Source organism: Staurois parvus, unplaced genomic scaffold (assembly GCF_062004578.1).
Source record: "Staurois parvus isolate SC_StPar_1 unplaced genomic scaffold, SC_StPar_1.0 ptg000049l, whole genome shotgun sequence".
Taxonomy (NCBI): Eukaryota; Metazoa; Chordata; class Amphibia; order Anura; family Ranidae; genus Staurois; species Staurois parvus.
Window position 1 is genome coordinate 21,423 of NW_028317845.1, and position 21,169 is coordinate 42,591.

Genomic DNA, 21,169 nt, shown 5'->3' on the forward strand with positions numbered 1-21,169 from the left:
CCTTAAGAAGAGACAATGACCAACCTCACATTCTCCATGTGAAATTTCTGTACCCGCAGGAACAAATTGAGAAATTTGGAAAACTTGGAGAACTGGACAAAATTCTCCAGTGGGCTTCAAGACCATAAAGAGGTTTGAACATAACCTTTGAGCCAGAGAATTCTGCGCACATGGTTTAAAAGAAGGCTCATCCTGGAATGCTGACAGCAAGAATTAGCCAAGGCATTTACATAGTATCGTAAGGCTGTTTGCAACAATTCTATTCGACTGTGGACAGAAGCATCCATAATGAACTAGTCTCTCAAGCCCTACAATTTTCCCAGACCACAATTAATCTTACAGACAGTCATGAAAGCAACCACAGGCTGCATGGTGGGCCCAGCCAGAGAAATATGGTTTTAAAGTGACACTAAACTCTGGTTTTAAAAAAAGAAAATTCTATATAAGTTATGTATTATTAACTTAAAAAGTACTCTTCACATTGCCCCCAACCTCCTCTCAATCTCAAATTCCTTTTTTTTTTATTTTGCTGCTGTGATCTGACTTCCTGTTAGAAGGCTGCTATGCTTGTTATCCATGGTCTCACTGTATGTAGGAATGTAGTTGAGAAAAACACAAAAAACAAAAACGAAGGGTAATCAAGGGTGACCTGCCGGTATATGTATATAGCAAAATGAACTCTACAAACGTGATTCTATAAAAAAAAAATATATATATATATATATATATATTGCAAAAATTTTTTATTGAAAATACATTAAAAACACAGTTCATGTAATAGAAAGAATAAACTGATCATAGTATAGAGTTACACTTGTTGAATATGATGACTATGTGTTTCGCAGTAACAACCGCTTCTTCAGATTGTTAAACTCAAGTGCGACAGGTATTCTTAACATCTAAAACCAAAAAAAGATGATACACCAACACCATTTTCATCTAGGCTGTGGGGTGACATACAAAGACCACTGACAGGCAAAGATGGGCACAATCTCACCAGTTCTCTAGAAGCAAACATATATGGGATAAACGTCAACGTCAAATATGGCTCAAATCAAAAAGGTGGGTAATGTTCGAACCAGTTGTATCAAAATACACCTCCACTCAACATAGGAGTGGAAAAAGTGCATCTAGTGAATTGCAGATGAAATAATGATATAAGGAGGAAAAACCCAGCATCCAAGAGAGACATACAGTACGTTCCTCATACATAGTTTGAAATGGCCTCTCACTTCTAGTGTAGTATGTCAATAAAAATCCACCGCTGTCTTGATACATGTGCTGCCAGGGATATGTAGGAATATAGCCACCCTCTCTGGCTTGCTCCTGAGATGGACTATGGGAATTGTAGAATACAGAGCAGTGCACATTACTGCAGCCAATGTGCACGGTTTGTTCCAAAGAAATGGAAGTTAGGGGTGGGAAGGAGTGGTTCAGAAGCTCACTGAGGACATTAAAAGGAGGCAGAAAAACACAGTAAGAAGCAACTTCATACAAAATAGATTACAGGGTCATTGGATTTGTATAGGTAATTTTTTTTGAGAATAAGGACGTTGTTTAATGTCACTTTAAAGAGGACCTTCAGCTTCTTATATACTGAATCCTTGAGCAGATGAACATCCTTTACAGGGGCTGTGAGTTTCCTATTAAGGTAAGAAGTAGCAGGATCCACCACAGGAAAACCCACTTACATAAAAACACTTTCCTCAATAAGATACTTCGAGCAAATCACTTGGGAAGAGAGAACAGCTTCTCAAGTTAACACCAGTTTCCATATGAGACAGGCTCAATGAGAGAGTGGACCGGAAAAGTCTTAGATATATTGGGATTTTTAGAGATCCCATACTGGACACCCTGAAGTATACAGATTCAGGCTGTTCTAATGCCAAGCAAGAGTGTACTGTGTCTATGAGCATGGAAATTATTTCATTCAACTTATAGACTTAAGCACAGGATGCATCCTCCCAATCTGTGGTCTGTTGCCGAAGTATCTTCCGCTTCTGCATACACTTCTTCTGGAGCCTCATCAGGTTCAAAAGTGACGTCAAAGAGTGTGCAACTCTTGTTGCCCATGGCCTTAATAAGGCCTGAAATACTGCACATGAACGCAGACATTATGGCAGAAAGTGAGGCCCTACAGCATGATATCAATATCCAACGGTACAAAAGTGCTGCCACAGGTGACCTCCAGAACAGCACCACCTGGCCAAAAAAGGGTGCCAATGCAGTGTTAACCCCTGAGCCGCCACCAGTAAGCACAGCCAGGAAAACTAACTTCCAAAGGGGAAATAACAAACTGGGGTGCTGCCTAGGGGACAACCAATATGGAAACTGCAATAAAAAGCTGCAGTGTCTACGGTGAAGCCAATTTGAGAGAAGGTTAAACAGAGAAACAATTTTGACAAAATCTCCATATGAGAAGACAAGCTTCTCTCACCAGAGAGAAGTCTATAACTTAAGTGGGAGGGGTTATATAGAGGATGTCCCAACAGGTTTTATTTGTCAGTGTTCAATCACCTGATGGTAGCTACATAAAGCCCAGTTGTAAAGACTTAGAAGTCTGTATCCCATACTGTACAATCAGAAAAGTATTGTTACATGACAAATGGGGAAATAACATAAGGGATTGATTTATTAAAGGCAAATATACGGTGCACTGGCTCCAGAGCTTAGTAAATGAAGTAAAGCTTCACTCTGCCAAGAATACCTAAACACGTGCAAGGAAAAACAGCATTTTTGCTTGCACATCTTTGGATGATAGAAATCAGCAGAGCTTCCACTCAGATCAAGAGTAACTGCACTTGCAGTGCAGTGTATTTTCCTTTAGTAAATCAACCCTTAGATGCCTTGAATGTAATGAGAATGTATTATTCTCTGTTACAGGTAAACATATAGATTTCAGGTAAAGACACTTACCTTGTAAGTTTGATGCTTTTCCTAAACTCATTAGTAATAGGAGCTTTAAAGCCGCCTTTCCTGAGCAGAGAGTCTATTGTCTGAATCTGATCCCAGTCTAGGGAAACACATATACATGTTAAGATATGAAGAAACTTCAAATGATGAAAGTCACTATGAAACTGACTACAGTCGTTTCTACCATTTTCAGATGTGTGCAAGCTCTCTCCTTATGATCCTCAGCCAGCAAGAGAAAAGCATACACCAACCACAGGTAACTCGCAGATGCCCATAGGCCAAGAAACTGCCAATTCCCAGCATGCATTACCAACAATAAAATGAGCCATATACCGTAGATACTCCTAAGTTTCCCACTGATTATTTCATTACCCAGTCTAATCAGTTATTTGCTAAAATTTAACATATGGTGACAATTGTAGTGAAGTCTCAAATAAGTGCCATAGGTAGAGAAATGTAGGTTATCATGATCTTTGAAACAATATCTAAATGTGTATGTAAAGTCTCTAAGCACATGCTACTCTGCAGAAAGTGCAAAGGCTGGACACATGTAGAGACAAACAGACAATAAATGGGACTGTTGCCCACAGTAACTGGTCCAATTATTTGTGCAATCTGACTGGTTGATATGAGCAAACATTTCACATCTGTTCCAGTTTCCTTTCTTCTCCCTTCTTTAGTTCTACTAGGGGGGGCTTCGTGCATAAACAATAAGCAACAGATCACTTGCCCCTAGCAGCCAACCAGGCTTTACCATGTACTGTGTGTGAACAAGGATGGGCACAGCTCTACATATTTATTTTATAGATAGGGCTAACAGAGATGGTGTGCCATAGAACATGTGTCATATAACAGACCCAATACCCTTACTCATATACAGCCATGGGTATAGTCATTAAAGCAAAGCTCAACGGCTATAAGCATATCATAGCCATTGCATCTGTAGTTAGATCAGTTAAAAGTTTAATTCTGATTGGTTGCACAAAGCTTTGCTAGTAGTCTTTACATTTTGCAGATGATGACCTGAATTAAATAAGATTAGATAAAATGAACTGATGTTAGATATTTAGACTCTCCCGACATGCTCACTTCATAAAGTTGAAAATACTCTCCTCCATATTATTGTTCTTTACCTTTCTGATTGCAAATATTGACTCCACCACTGTAGATAATTCCCTGACCTGCTGGTGAAATGGTGATGGCTTACGTGTTTTCTATAGCAGGTAATGCTGTGACAGCCCATAGTCTAGGCCAAGGTTGCTCAACCTCTTGAAGAGTGAGGACCACTTACATGGTTTGGTAACCGGTCACCACATGATAGCATAATGAACATTTTTCTCCTGCAGCCTGCAGAAGAGGAGGAGAACGAGGCTTTCAGCGGTTTCAGGAGGAAAATGGATAGGATCGTTCCAGTATATGCCGCCACCGTCGCCCCTCCTGTCCAATTTTATAACAGAATGTGACAGGGAGGCTGCACGGGCACCCCTGGAGCATGTGGTGGGGTCACCGCTGCGACCCCTGATACTACATCAGTGGTTAGGGAGAGGGGGTTAAAACACATCTCAACTATGGGGTTTTACTTCCACCCAAACCACAAATGTAAATAAGCTGTTACTGTATTGAGCCCCCATAAGGCTGTTTTCACAATGATGCACTGTGGTTTACCCGCAAGGTGCAGAGCAACGCACCTGCAGGTTAGCTGCGCTTTGCCATAGACTTCCGTAATATATTGAGGGTGTGGTGCACTTTCTGAAAGAACACAATAAGAACATTGGGGAACTTGAGAAAGTAAAGAGAAGGGCAACCAAACTGATAAGAGGCATGGAGGAGATCAGCTATGAGGAAAGATTAGAGGAACTGAATTTATTCTCTCTTCAGAAAAGGAGATTAAGGGGGGGGGATATGATCAACATGTCTAAATACATAAGTGGTTCATATAGTGAACACGGTGTAGAGCTATTCATCACAGAGGACAAGGGGGCACTCTATGTCTGGAGGAAAAGAACTCTAATCTCCAAACATGGAAAGGTTTCTTCACAGTGAGAGCTGTGAAAATGTGGAATAGACTCCCTCAAGAGTTGGCTCTGGCCAGCTCAGTGGATTGCTTCAAAAAAGGCCTGGATTGTTTCTTAGATACACAGAATATAACTGGATGCTAACATTTATAGGTAAAGTTGATCCAGGGAATATCCGATTGGATGAGAATTTTTTTCCCAGCAGGTGCAAATTGGATCATGCTTTGCTGGGTTTTTTTTGCCTTCCTCTGGATCAACTGTGGGTATAGGATTATAACTTTTTTTTTTTCTATGCTTGAACTGGATGGACGTTTGTCTTTTTTCAGCCAGACTAACTATGTAACTATGCACCAAAACTCCTGCATTCAGTTTGAGGGCAGAGGGCTCCGAGGGCCACGGGTTGAGCACCCCTCATCTGGGCTGTTCCTTTAACAGTCCACAGTCTAGGCTGTTCCTATAATTGCAGTACAACACCGTGTAATTATCTGACTGACCAAAGATAGAGACACTGAAACAGACACACCTTGTTCCTTGGCTACTTCTGGCAGGTAGGTGGCTGTGCGTTTTACTCCTTTCTCATTTAGGAACTCAATCCGGATTCCATGGACTCCAACCTGAATGGGAAAATTAACAAAACTAGACAGAGTTGACCCGTTTTGACTAGAAACATTTAATGAACGATTGTAAAGACTTTGGGAATGAACTCTAAAAATATAAACGTAAACATTGTACTGTATATATTTGTCTACATTTAGAACATAGAATTGTGTTAATTGTAATAAACATCCACTGGAAGAGAATGTCCAATGGATGCTGTGGTGTACCGACACTTACATTCCTTTCTTACATTCATCCAAACAAAAAGGTTAAAAGAAAGTTGACTAAAACCTTTATAGATTATTTTTAATAAATAACTCACCTCCCAATCCAAGAAGTCGCCTACATCTTCAAAGTTGGTGAGCAGAGACACGGAGCATGACAGCTTGGGAAGTTCCTCTCGGGTTAGTGGAGGAAAGCGGCTGTCTTTAAGGGCACTGCAGAATGAAAAACCAATGTCACAGAAATAATATTTATATTTGTAGTATGCATAATAGATTTTATACATTTGGAGCAGTAGGCCGAGTGTGTTAACAACAGTAATTTATGTATTTCACAATATTCTGCATTGAAGGTGTCTGGTTTCACTGCTATTTTGAATGCTGACAACAATAAGTTTATCAACATAGCATGTTATTTCCAGCTAGATCATGGAAGCTGACATTTGAAATCTGTGGCATGTTTGTTAAATGGAAAATATAGTACAACCAAGAAAAATAATTTTGTTGCAGCACAAAGGATTAAAAGCACTTCAATAAAACATATGAGATGCTAATAGGGTTCAGGCAGATGCATATTGGCCAACAGCTCTCAATTGGATGGGTGAGAAACCTTGTATTGCGTTTACCCCTGAGATAGGAAGCACTTGCAGCTTCTGAATGTACCATCTTCCTCCTCCTCCTTTCATACGCTTCAATAGCTTAACACAACACTTAGCCAAGATGAGTATTAGCATTTTAGAGAGTAGTAAATTAATCCTTGTATGACTGACTGCCCTTCTAGGGGCACACCTAACTTAAAGCGGAGTTCCACCCAAAAGGGGAAGTTCCTCTTTAAAGATTGGTCCCCCGCTCCCCATTAAGGATTGGCACCTTTGGGGAGCGGGGGGGGGAAAGGGGACCTGAATTTGACAGGTACCCACTGCCACTTCCGCTGCGATCACCTAAGCGGAAACAGAAGTTGTCCTCCTACCCTCCCTCACCGAAGTCTTGTGGGACACGTGACAGGTCCCAGAAGATGACGGGGCCATTCAGGAAGCGCAGTGCTACTCGTGAATATGCAGTGGGCACCCAGCTGTGAAGCTGTCACAGCCGTGTGCCCACACTGAAGATGCCAGCACCTGGAATACAGGACAGCCGGTGAAACGGGCTGCAGCGGGGGAAACACGGGATCGTGGGACAGGTGAGTAGCTGTTTTTTAAATGTCAGCAGCTACAGTTTTTATAGCTGCTGACTTTTATTTTTTTTACAGAGTGAGTGGAACTCCGATTTAAGGTTTACACATGCTCTAAAAGAGAACCTGTACGTTACGCATTTAGGGCAAAGTAACAAGGTTCAACAGAAAGGCCATCCCCCTCACTGCTATTTACCTTTCATTTACTCTCCCGCTACCCTGTTATCCTGCTGGAGCCTTATGAAACACTTGCTACATCTAGGTATGGGGGAGTGTGGGAATGAATAAAAAGAAAACAAAAGAAATGCACAAAGTAGAGATACCCTTTAAGATATCAGATGTAACAGGAAATTAATAAAAGTAAAAAGTAAAAGAAAAATGGACACATTATTCTTTACAAACAGGCAGAATAATCTTTCTCTTCTAATCTCCACTGAAAAAAGACAATTGAAATCATAAAAGGCTGCTATCAATCTACTCTTCGCTTTCCTCAAGTTTTTTTTGGAAATCCAGTTCCAATAGTTTAACCTCTTCCAGCAAGTAGGGCAAAATACAATTTCAGTTTAGTGATTAATTAGCCATATAATAGCCTTGTATAAGTGGATGATAAGCAGCATCCCTAAAATAAACCTAAATATATCCCTTAAAGAAATGACCACTTTATGCTAAAGGCCAGCTTGATAAATGAAATCTGTTGCAGTTTTGGTACCTGGTTAAGGTGTATTCCCTGAGACCTGAGTGTAGATTCATGGCTGAAAAGGTCCCGATACAGCCACGAAGACGCTTATCACGCCCCGCCTTCCACGTAACAAACAACGGACTGGAAATAAGAGAAGTGAACAAAAGAACACTGCAAATTATCCACAAAGTAAATTTATGAAATCCAAGAAATTACAAATGAAACAGGTTCATGTTTTATATCTGCATAAATGTTTAAATAACAGTGTATTATATAAACCATTGTAAAACTATCATATAGACTGAAAACCCGTTCAGTATCTTGCTGGATCCTCTAACTTAGCTAAGAGCTCCATAACTGTGATTCCGCAGGAGACCTGTAGCATCCTGGAATTAAAGAGTCCCAAAGACATCAGTGGATTGTGCAACTGTCCAAGGATGAGTGGGTACTCCATCCCAAATGTATTACATCTCAAAGGTGTTATGCTGCACCCTGAGTTTCCAGCAACTGCAACAAGAATTTACATAACTAGAAGACACTTTTCTAATAACTTAAGCTGGCCATAAATGGATTGACATTTGACCGGTTCCGCAGGGACCATCCATCTTTGGCCATTCCAATTCATGAGAAGTCAGTCTAATGATTGACCTCTCACAAATGGGCTTTTTGGAAAATATTTGTCTGATCAGTACTGCAGCCAATTGGTTACAGTGCTGCTCTGTGTATTCTGACAGTGGAAGAGTCCCCGTTATCAGAATACAATAACACAGCGTGGAGGATTCCTCAATCCAACTCACTTGTGTGGATGGGGAATCTCTTCAGTCTTTTTTAGATCAGCCTGCTGGCTGAGCAAAAAAAACTGACCCATGTATGCCCAGCTTTATAGTCAGGTATGGCTATTGCTGCTCCTATTGCAAATGCTTTGGGTAATTACCCTGCACAACAATTGCACTGCCTGTTCAGATATTAGCCACCCAGAGAGTACATTGTGCTCAATGAGTCAACTGACTACCAGGAATCCACTTGCTCAGCAGGGTTTCTGTCCGTTGATCCCCCACTGAGCATGCAGATGACTGGTCTGTGTCCACTCTGCTTATGCAGAGCGGACACAGACGCAGCCCAATTTTCCTCAATGGGTGGTCGGATGTAAATGGACTGCATGCCATCTGATTCACCTAGACAGAGGGGAAGGGATACCCCATGTCCGTTTACACCGTCTGCTCCATAAAGGAGAATGAAGGGTCTGATTGGGTCCACCTGAAAAAACGGACAGGCGTACCCGATCGGACTGCTAGTGTGAAAGGGGCCTAAGAAAAAGCAGTAATGCAAACCATGGTGCAGCACTGAAAAACAGCAAGCAGAGCCTGCATATGTAAAAAGCAAATATGGCTGCTCCCATAAAACATATAAGTATGTGTATCCAAAATTATACATAAAAACACATTTAAAACTTTAGCAAATATTGATAATCTTATTTACATTAAAAAGAAAAAAACTATACATTTCATTAGAAGGACATATATAAATATTTTGCCAAAAAATACAAACGTAATAATAAAAAACTCAGATGTTGCTTGCCCCCAATATGGGAAGCTTTATGTACAGTTGTGTCCAAAATTATTCAACCCCCACTGAAATTGAGTGTTTTGGCCAGTTTGACATTGCTTTTGATCATTCAGTCATCTTGCTTACATTTACATTAAAGAGGCACTTGTAGGTCAGACAAATATAACATAACAGTTATAATGAAATAACCACAAATGTCTTTTCTGTGCTCACAGCATTATCAGTTTTATTCAACCCCCAAGTGACATTCAATCTTAGTACTTAGTACAGCATCCTTTTACAGTTATAACAGCTTTTAAACGTGAAGCATAGCTTGACACAAGTGTCTTGCAGCGATCTACGGGTATCTTCGCCCATTCTTCATGGGCAAAGGCCTCCAGTTCAGTCACATTCTTAGGCTTGCGCACTGCAACTGCTTTCTTTAAGTCCCACCAGAGGTTCTCAATCGGATTTAAGTCTGGTGACTGCGATGGCCACTCCAAAATGTTCCAGCCTTTCCTCTGCAACCATGCTCTAGTGGACTTGGAGGTATGCTTGGGATCATTGTCCTGTTGAAAGGTCCAACGTCTCCCAAGCCTCAGGTGTGTGACGGACTGCATCACGTTTCCATCCAATATCTCCTGGTACTGAAGAGAATTCATGGTACCTTGCACACGCTGAAGCTTCCCTGTACCTGCAGAAGCAAAACAGCCCCAAAGCATGATTGACCCTCCACCATGCTTCACAGTAGGCAAGGTGTTCTTTTCATCATAGGCCTTGTTCTTCCTCCTCCAAACATAGCGTTGATCCATGGGCCCAAACAGTTCTAATTTTGTTTCATCAGTCCACAGAACACTATCCCACAACTTTTGTGGTTTGTCCACATGGCTTTTGGCATACTGCAGTCGACTCTTCTTATTCTTTGGAGACAGCAAGGGGGTACGCCTGGGAGTTCTGGCACGGAGGCCTTCATTACGCAGTGTGCGTCTTATTGTCTGGGCTGAAACTTCTGTACCCACATCTGACAAATCTTTTCTCAGTTCCTCAGCAGTCACACGGGGACTTCTCTCCACTCTACGCTTCAGGTAGCGCACAGCAGTCGAAGTCAGCATCTTCTTTCTGCCACGACCAGGTAGCGTTTCAACAGTGCCCTTTGCCTTGAATTTGCGAATGATGCTTCCTAAGGTGTCTCTTGGTATGTTTAACATCTTTGCAATCTTCTTATAGCCATTGCCCTTCCTGTGAAGAGAAATCACCTCTTCTCTTGTCTTCCTGGACCATTCTCTTGCCTTCACCATGTTTGTAACCACACCAGTAAATGTCTAGAAGGAGCTGAGTATCACAGTCATTTTAAAGCTGCCTAATTGGTGCTTATTATGCTTGATTGCTGCTCGGTGACATCCACAGGTGTTTTCAATACCTGATGGAAAGCACCTGTATGAACCTCTGTTCTTCAGAGTGGTAGTCTTTAAGGGGTTGAATAATTGTGGCAATGAAGAAACCACATAAGAACCATTTACTACTGTATTACATAAACAATTGATGTCATTTTAGTTGCATTTGGGTAGTTACAACGTCCTTGTAGGATTTGATTCTGAATACAATTCCAAATGTACACTATAGTCCCTAAACCCCTTTACAGCATTGGGGGTTGAATAATTTTGGACACAACTGTACATGGTATGTATGCAGAAATCTAATTTCCTGCTTGGGTGATTGTCTCATTTAGATGATTGCACTGAGCTACAAGTCAGTTATAGGCATCCCCTGCAACAAGTTTAATATTTGGTGAGATACTTTCTAAAGCTCATCTACACCTAATGGGATGCAGAAATTGTTCCTTTTCTTGGAAATTGAGATTGTTCATGTACTTTTAATGTAGACAGCCCTTTCCATTCAGCAGAAAAGAGTTTTAAAAAAAAAAGACGTGTCAAGGGCAATTTCTTGAGAAAAAAGAGAAAGTTCAAAAAAACTTGCTAAAGTCCATATAATGCACATTGTTCACCCAGAGGGATTGTTTTTTCTTTAGCAAAACATTTAAAAGCTGAAATCCAGGCAGATATAAAAACAGTAATTAATGCTACTATGTATCATTCAGCAGACTGGGGGTGGGTTCTGAATCAGGCTGCACAGCTTAAATGCCCTAGAGGACAAGGGTCTTAGCTGTGCTGTCTTGGCAAGGGTGACTAGATCACAAAATTGGCTAAATAGAATTACTAAGCATTTGGCTGATAAGAGAGTTCATGTAGAATAACTTCAACTATTAGAATCAACAGTGTATGTAGCTGCTTTCCTGGAAAGCCCACTCTCAGTGCAAAGTAGGTGACACAATGAAGTTACAGCTGCAGATCCCAGATGAAGCAGTTCCAGATATAAAAAATATACAGTCATGGCCAAAAATATTGGCACCCCTGCATTTCTGTCACATAATACACCACTTCACCCAGAACATTGTTGCAATAACAAATGATTGGGCATTCTCATGTTTATTTTCTTTGTATTGGTATGACACAAAATAAAGCGGAGAAGCAAAAAGTCAAATCTGACATATTCCACGCAAAACCCCAATAATGGACTGGACAAAATCATTGGCAAGTTCTCAAAATTATAAGAAATAATTGCATTCCAACTTTGTGATGGTCCTGTAAATTTGTAATTAAACTCACCTGTATCAATTAACAGGTACTGACAATACAGAAATCACACTGGGAACGAGTTAAAATGGTGAAAAAAAGACTCAACCTTTCTGTTGTGCGTCTCTGTGTGCCACATGGAGCATGGAGAAGAGAAAGAGCAGCAAAGAATTGTCTGAGGATTTGAGAACAAAAATTGTTGAAAAGCATGGACAATCTCAAGGTTACAAGTCCATCTCCAGAGATCTAAATGTTCCTATGTCCACTGTGCGCAACATTGTCAAGACGTTTACAGCCTGTAGCTAATACCTACAGCCTGGCACTGTAGCTAATCTCCCTGGACATGGAAAAAAGAAAAAAAAAATTGATCAAAGATTCCAACGAAGGATTGTTGGAATGGTGGATAAAGAACCTCGATCAACTGCCAGATAAATTCAAGCTGACCTTCAGGCACAGGGTACAACTTTGTCGGCTCACACTATACACTGCCATTTGAATGAAAAGGGATGCTATGGTAGGAGACCCAGGGGGACCCCTCTGCTGACACAGAAACATAAATATGCCAGATTGGAGTTTCCCAAAATTTACCTGAGGAAGCCAAAATCCTTTTGAGAGAATGTGCTGTATGACAGACGAAACAAAATGACAGCTTTTTGGTAAAGCCCATCATTCTACTGTTTTCAGAAAAAGAAATAAGGCCTTTAAAGAAAAGAATACAGTCCCTACAGTCAAACATGGCGGAGCTTCACTGATGTTTGGGGTTGCTTTGCTGCTTCACGCACTGGATGCCTTAACTGTGTGCATGGCACTATGAAATCTGAAGAATACCAATGAATTCTGGGATGGAATGCAGGGCCCAGTGACAGAAAGCTGGGTCTCATTCAGAGGTCATGGATCTTACAATGACCCAAAGCACACATTGAAAAGCACCCAAAACTGTTTCAGACAAAGCGCCGGAGAGTACTTAACTGGCCAGCAATGAGTCCAGATCTCCATCCCATAGAACACCTGCAGAGAGATCTCAAAACAGCAGTTGGGAAAAAGAAGCCTTCCAATCTGAGAGACTTGGAGCAGTTGGTGAAAGAAGAGTGATCCAAACTTCCAGTAGAAAGGTGTAAAAAACTCATTGATGGTTACAGGAAGCAATTGATTTCAGTTATTTTTTTTTCCAGAGGGTGTGCTACCAAATATTAAATTGAGGATGCCAATAATTTTGTCCAGTCCATTTTTTGTGTGGAATGTGTCAGATTTGGCTTTTTGTTTCTCCACTTTTTTGTGTCAAACCAATACAAACAATAGAAATAAACATGAAAATGCCTAAACATTTGTAACTGCAACAATTTTCTGGGCGAAGTAGTGCATAATCTGACAGAAATGCAGGGGTGCCAATATTTATAATACTAGTCGTAGTCACTTTCATCTGGACGTGTTCTGTAATGTTAAAGACAGTTTGAGCTTACCCAAGCCACTGCTTTAGTTCTACGATGTGGCTTGGATAAGCTACAAAACTTCTTCAACCTTACAGAACAAGTCCAGTTGCATAAGACTAACTACTACTAGACATAGCACATGGATAAAAGAGGACCTTTACATAGAACAGTGTTAACATTTTATTGGTCACCGAGTATAAATTTAGACATATGAAATAAGACAATGGGGTGGATTTACTAAAGGCTAAATGACTGTGTACTTTGCAAGGGCAGTTGCTCCAGTGCTTCGTAAATGAGGGGAAGCTCTGCTGACCATCGTTCAATCATGTGCAAGCAAAAATGCTGTTTTTTATTTTCCTTAGATGTTATTGGGTATTTTCCAAAGTGAAGCTTCCCGTCATTTACTAAGGTCTGGAGCAACTGCACTTGCAAAGTGCACAGTCTATTTGCCTTTAGTAACTCAATCCCAATAAGTCTTTTTACCTTTTACTCCTGTCACCTTTTGTGACTATACTCTTGCCAGACACTGGGAATTATAGTGATTTGTCAGATATGGCGGCCAGGTTGCACAGTGCTCACAGACAAAGGTCCATTTATACGTGCAGTTGAGGTGGTCAAATCAGACAGATGAGCAAACATTTAACCCCTTGTTGCATTCAGCAGGCAGGACAGCCATAGAACCCATTCAACTGAAAATGACTGACCAGTGTAACTGCCCTGCAACCACGTGTAGGCTTTAAGGAGTTAAAGCAGGGGTAAGGAAGCAACATATCACCTATTTAATGCCTGTCAAACTCCTCTAAAAAATAATCCACTGCAGATAGCTTTTCTGAGGCGTGGCAAGGTTTGCCCTAATTATAAACTTAGCCACAGCTTCCTGATCCAACATTAAAGAATAGGTTCACCTTTCAGAACATGTTCCACCCATGTTCATGGCTCCCCATTGTGACAGCTAGCAGGGGATCTTCTTCCCGCTAGCTGTCACAATTTAAAAAAAAAACATGGCCGAGCAGGGCTCTGCTCGCCCGGCAGCATCACTCATCACAGTATTCTGTGAATGAGCAAACTACAAGTCCCAGCAGCCTTTGCGACTGTCGTCTTGTAGTCCTCAATGAATTATCATGGCGCTGTGGTAGTTCATTGAGTCTCTCTGTCAGTAAGTATCGGCTTCCCCGTACGAGGTACCAGGAAGCAGATACACAGGAGACCTGCATGTAATCAGCGATCTGCTGATCGCTGGTGCAATGCTTTACAGGCTCCCAAAACAAAAAATGCACATTTTTGTACCTGCCTAAAAAAGGGAAATTAATTATTTTTTGTTGAAAGGTGAACTTATCCTTTAAACGGCTGCATAAATTAGCAAACATCACCTGTGTGCACCTCAAGATGGTTGCCATAAAAGAAAATATAAACTCTTTATAATGTGTAATCATTTAATGTCTTTTTTACTAATATAATGCACTAAATAAGGAAAATTAAAATAAATCCCTTCTTCTGCAAGGCAACAAATCCAAAAACAAAAAGACACATGTAAATATTGATTCTCATAGATTTAAGACTAATGAGTTTGGTTTGAAGTTATTTTTTGTAAGGGTTTTCCATTTTCAAGAAGAGACTAGGAAACCCGACATGACTTTTTGAGCTGGATCTACATAGGGTAGAAGGCTGAGCAGCTCTGAGGCTTATTTTCTCCATAATGGAGTCAAGCATAAAGAACTTCTGGATAAGAAGTCTTCTGCTAGTCAGTATCTCTAGCTAACAAGGAGGACATTTACTTTCTATCTAAAAAATGATCAACCTTTTTAATTTCCACATGTACTTATGTCATTGGTGTGCGTTTACCTTTCCATTCAACAAGAAGCCATTTCTGTATTGTTCATATTGTCAAGACACAGGAGTATACAGTATGGCAAATAAATAAAAAAAAGTGATAGCTACACTGTCTATATTAGAGGTCACTGGTGATAGAAGCTACAGATAGACTTACTAGGGGTCATTAGTGAAACGTGGCAGACGAGGCTGTGGGAAGCCATGCAGGTGACAATACAGAACATCAAAGCAGTAGCAGCCCATTTCAGCGGTCACCACCAACTGCTCCCTGCTGCTTGTGGTCCCGTTGGGACGGGAGAGTGGGGTGAGGGCACCTGGGCCCACCGTCTTGTCCTCAGGGGGCTGGCAGTTATGAGGAGCTGGGGGCTGCTGGGCACTGCCTGCTGGAGAAGGGCACAGTTTGGGTTTCTTCACTCCGCAGCAGCCTGAAGATGGCTTGTTCTCTGCAGTCGATACACAGCGTCTCTTCCCCATGCTGTGACACACCCTGTCCATAATACCAAGAGAACACATCAACATACACACTGGAATCCATCAATAATGGGCTACACGCATAAAAGTGCACAGAAGAGACAGTTTTCACCTTCGGCAAATAGATTCCCCCTTCATGGTTCTAGAGAAATGTGGAAATCTGCTTGCTATGGCAAACAAGAACTGTTCTTCTATCACTTTTATACATGAGGCTCACAGTGAACATTAATATGAGGTATGGAACATGCCAATCCTTATCCCCGTAAAAAGAATAACAAATAATAATATTAAAGTAGAACTAAAAGCATAACTTTTTCATTTTTGTAAGCGAGGATTATAACCTCTGACATTTTTTTTGCCCCCGTGTCCTAATAAAGAGATTTTCCTTCACTTCCTGTCCAACAGCCAAAACAGGAGAAAATCCCTCCAAAGTGAGGCTTCCTGATGGTAACAACAGCTGAACACGCTTGTGCAATGTGTCAGCATGGCTGCTTATAGTCTCTGTCAAAAGTGCATATGATAGGGTGACAAGCAATTGGGGGACACGGACAGTGTTGTCACATAAGAGGAAGTGCATTAACAAAGATCTTCATAGCAGAATTGCCAGGTATTATATTAATTGAAGTTGCAGATTTAAAAACATTAAAAATGACTATTGAAATTACATTTCCATATAATGCATTCATGACATTTCAGTGCTTTGGGCTTAGATCTACTTTAATGAGAGCTATTTGGATTGCTCATCAAACATTGCAAGGAACAAATCACTCAATGCAAAGTGAACGAATCCACAGCAATTAATAAGAATTCCCTTTACCAAGTCAATTACATGATGGATGCTCTTTGGCTGCTATGGGTTCTACGCATTGTTCTTTGCTCCTTGCACTACTTTACTAAAAAAACACTGTATGTACATTATTCATTTCCTATATTTATATACAGATACAAAAATATCATGCAACGTTTTAGTTTCCCAAAAGCGCTAACACTCTAAGACCCAAAAGCACAGACACACATACATACTTTAGGGCCATTACCGGTAAAAGCTGATAGACCAACTACTATGGCCTAAGGGGAAACGACCATGTAGAACTCTATAGGGGACCAAAGGGGGGCAAATGAACCTTTCAACATACTGTAACCAATTCATGACTGCTCTCTCCCACCCACCTCATGGAAAACTATTTACAATGTGTTCCAAATTAAGGCAGTTATAGAAAAAGAAGAAACTTTGGAGCCAACAAGATAAAATAGTATTGAGGGCTCAGCTAATAATGTGACATCCAGCAGCGTCTAAAATATATATTTTGGATGGAGGTGAGCTTTAACATTGTAAAGCTAATGACACAGTCACATTACTGTAGGTAGGATCTAAAGGGGCACCTTCTTCTGATAGATTTTCATAACATTAGACAAACTAAGAAAGCTGTAAATCCTTGCATCTAATGGGGGGACTCGGTTATGTTATACTGATCCTTTGCTTCTCACAGAACATGCATAGAGTAAAACTGGCCATAGATGGATCGAATCTCAGCCAGTTGAGCAGAGACCAGCCACGACTGAATCCATCTATGGGCAGGCTGGTTGTACTGAAGTCAATCCATTAATCAACTTCAGTACAACCAGCCTGTTGGATTGTTTGCATGCGATCACTGCCAGTGGTTATAACCTCTAGCAGTGATCATTGTGTTCTGCCAGTAGGGAAGACTACCTGTTGGCAGAACACAATAGCACTGTGGGAGTTATTCTCCCATCAATTCTGAACTTGTTGATGGGGGAAATTGAGCTATTTTCTCTCCTTCCTCCTGTGGCTTGCATAAAGCGGAACTTTACCCATAACAATTTGATAAAAAAAATAATGTTCTTTAGTAAGGAACATGCATTACACATTAATAATTATACTACCAAAATGAGTGTGTGCTGAAAATTGCCTCCAGCATTGTTCCTGTTTCTTCTTGCTGGAGGCTGCCATTTTGCTGAAGCCCAGAGCCCCTGAGCAGCATTAATTCTTTAGGCTGTCAGCAGATCGGCCTCTACATTTTCGGCACAGTGCTGAAAAACAGAGAGCAACTAAACATGTGCAGAGCAGTCAGACAGTATATTACTGGATTTTAAACAGTATAGGCACTTATTTTTAATGTTTTAAATATCTATAACTGCAAAAAGGGCCAGTGTGAAGTGATCTAACAGGACCTATAAGTGATACTAAAGTCTTCTTTTTTTTTTCTTAAATATAACAAACATGTTATACTTACCTACTCTGTGTAATGATTTTCCCCAGAGCAGCCCCAATCCTCCTCTTCTTGGGTCCCCGCCGGCACTCCTGGTCCCTCCCTCCTGTCGGGTGCCCCAGAGCAAACAGCTTGTTATGGGGGCACCGGAGCAGGCATGCTCCTGAGCAGTGGCTCTATGTGTCCATTCACACACAGAGTCATGGCTCTGCCCCACCCCGCCCCCTCCTGATTGGCTCACTGGCTGTGATTGACAGCAGCAGGAGCCAATGCCTCCCGCTGCTGGCTCAGCCAATCAGGAGTGAGAGTCCCCGGAGAACTGAGGCTCTTGTAGACATTGCTGGATCAAGAGGGGGCTCAGGTAAGTATTAGGGAAGCTGGGGGTGCTGCTACACACAGGTTTTTTACCTTCATGCTTAGAATACATGAAAGTAAAAAACCTTGAGACTTTAGAATCACTTCAATTTTCTGAATAAAGTTCCACTTTAAGCTTGCTCACATTAATACGAGTGATACGGATTATGTATTGTAACTGTGAAACATAAAATTAGTGCATTATAGGCATTACACAAAATAATTCTGTAAAACAGTGTGTATCCTGCAATTCATTGTTCCCTCTATTTCACTAATTTAGAGAATTTTACCACGCTGAATGTGGCTGGAGCAATGCCCAGATTGAGAATGTTTACTGTATTTTCTACAGAAGTCAAAAATGTTACTATGGAACATTCAAACTAAATACATGAATATAATAAATTGGATATAGCTGTAATGCTGAGTGAAATAACAGCTTTTTGTTTGTCTCTTAACCAGAGCAGTCTCTAAATATGATTGGTGCTCAACCACAACAGTCTCTAAATATAACTGGCTGTCCATCAAGGCAGACTAACAATGAATGGCAGTCACAAAAATAGAAAAGAAAAGAGCCACCTATAATAACACAGATAATTTGTGTCCTAATACTATCTCCGACTCACTTATCGTAGAAGTGTGGATTTATAAACCGGGAAATGCATAATAAAAAATATGGTAGTGTGACAAGAGCAACACCACCCAAAAGAAAAGTGGTTACTTAAAGATCCACGCGGAGTAATATAAGTTCAATAGTTACAAAGAGTACTTTATTTGATCACATAGATCATAGGAAGGTTAAACACAAGCACGGTGAACATATCAGACAAATAAAATCATTTAAAAGCACTTGGCGTCCTCATTTCTGGGTAGTTTTGGCACATAGGGAACCATATAAGGCAATGGGGTTTTCTAGCTATATGATCCTAGATTTCCATATAGTTCAATCTTGTATTTAGATTAGCCATATATTCTTCAGACGTATTCTTGGTATAAGCCAGGATATGTAGAATAACTTCCTGGTGAATGGAAACTAGAACAAAAAGATATGGTGATAAAAGACTTAAATAGCACATACAGTTGCAAGAAAAAGTATGTGAACCCCTTGGGATTACGTAGAGTTTTCCATGAATTGGGCATAAAATGTGCTCTGAACGTCATCTAAGTCACAACAATAGAAGAACACAGTCTGCTGAACATAATACTACACAAACATTAGATGTTGCCATGGTTTAATTGCACATAACATGTAAACATTCACAGTGCAGGGAGGAAAAAGTATGTGAGGCCCTAGCTTAATGACTTCTCCCAGAGCTAATTGGAGCCAGGAGTGAGCCAACCTTGACTCCAATCAGTGTGATGATATTGGATGTGTTGCTGACAACTGTCCTGCCCTTAAAAAACACACACCTGTTTTGGGTTTACTGGTTTCAAGAAGCACTGTCTGATGTGAACCATGCCTCGCAGAAAAGAGCTCTCAGAAGACCTACCATCAAGAATTGTTGACTTGCATGAAGCTGGAAAGGGTTACAAAAGTTTCTCCAAAAGCCTTGATGTTCATGTGTCCACGGTAAGACAGACTGTCTACAAATGGAGAAAGTTTAGCACTGTTGCTACTCTCCCTAGGCGTGGTCGTCCTGTAAAAATGACTGCAAGAGCACAGCGCAGAATGCTGCATGAGGTAAAGAAGAATCCCAGAGTGTCAGCTAAAGGCCTACAGAAATCTCTGGCACATGCTAACATTTTTGCTGACACATCTACAATAAGGAAAACATTAAACAAGAATGGAGTACATGGGAGAACACCACGGAGGAAGCCATTGCTGTCCAAAAAGAATATTGCAGCACGTTTGAAGTTTGCAAAAGAGCACCTGGATGTTCCACAGCACTACTGGCAAAATATACTGTGGACAGATGAAACCAAGATTGAGTTGTTTGGGAAGAACACACAACACTATGTGTGGAGAAAAAAAGGCACAGCACACCAACATCAAAACCTCATCCCCACTGTGAAACATGGCGGAGGGAGCATCATGGTTTGGGGCTGCTTTGCTGCCTCAGGGCCTGGATGGATTGTTGTCATTGATGGGAAAATGAATTCCAGAGTTTATCAAGACATTTTGCAGGAAAACGTACGACCATCTGTCCGCCAACTGAAGCTCCGCAGAGGATGGGTGATGCAACAGGACAATGACCCAAAGCATACAAGTAATTCAACAAAACAATGGCTGCAACAGCACAGAATACGCCTTCTGGAGTGGCCCAGTCAGAGTCCTGACCTCAACACAATTGAAATGCTGTGGCATGACCTTAAGAGAGCGATTCACACCAGACATCCCAAGAATATTGCTACACTGAAACAGTTTTGTGAAGAGGAGTGGTCCAAAATGACTCCAGATCGTTGTGCAGGTCTGATCTGCAACTACAGGAAACGTTTGGTTGAGGTTATTGCTGCCAAAAGAGGGTCAACCAGTTATTAAGTCCAAAGGTTCACATACTTTTTCCTCCCTGCACTGTGAATGTTTACATGTTATGTGCAATTAAACCATGGCAACATCTAATGTTTGTGTAGTATTATGTTCAGCAGACTGTGTTCTTCTATTGTTGTGACTTAGATAATGTTCAGAGCACATTTTATGCCCAATTCATGCAAAACTCCACGTAATCCCAAGGGGTTCACATACTTTTTCTTGCAACTGTAAATCGCACCAGAGCTGCCCCATGCAAAGATGAACTAATACTTCCATTACCTTCTCAGTAATTTGGCTGTCATACCAGCATGATGAATGTAGAGACTTCCTGGGTAACCACCCCAAGTGAAACAAAGTCCACAGTAACAGGTGATTCTAGAAGTACATATAAAAATATATAGATCATAAACATCAAGCAGAATCCCTGAATAATAAAAAAACAACAAAATAAAGGTATATATTACCATCAATGAAGATCAAGAGGACTTCACGTCGACTTGAAATGAGATCAGGTCCTTTCTGCTTGTTCAGTAGTGTATATATGAGTGGGAAACCAGGTAGTCTCAATACATAAATTTCAAAAATATTATATATATAGCAGGCACGGTATAC

The 21,169-nt window shown here is 40.8% G+C and overlaps 1 protein-coding gene across 3 annotated transcripts in view; it reads right to left on the reverse strand.

Annotated features, from left to right (window-relative positions):
• The window catches only part of AMMECR1L (AMMECR1 like), a 47,940-nt gene that overhangs the window by 5,783 nt on the left and 20,988 nt on the right, over positions 1–21,169 (reverse strand). For 2 of the 3 annotated variants that reach the window (XM_089665518.1, XM_089665525.1), the window contains 5 exons: positions 15,192–15,521; positions 7,627–7,737; positions 5,848–5,962; positions 5,452–5,542; positions 2,917–3,013 (listed from right to left, as the gene is read on the reverse strand). In XM_089665518.1, coding sequence (XP_089521644.1) covers positions 2,917–3,013; positions 5,452–5,542; positions 5,848–5,962; positions 7,627–7,737; positions 15,192–15,521 — 744 coding nt within the window. Of the gene's footprint in view, positions 1–2,916; positions 3,014–5,451; positions 5,543–5,847; positions 5,963–7,626; positions 7,738–15,191; positions 15,522–17,410; positions 17,558–21,169 lie in introns of all 3 variants that reach the window. The other variant, XM_089665515.1, reaches the window with a different exon arrangement.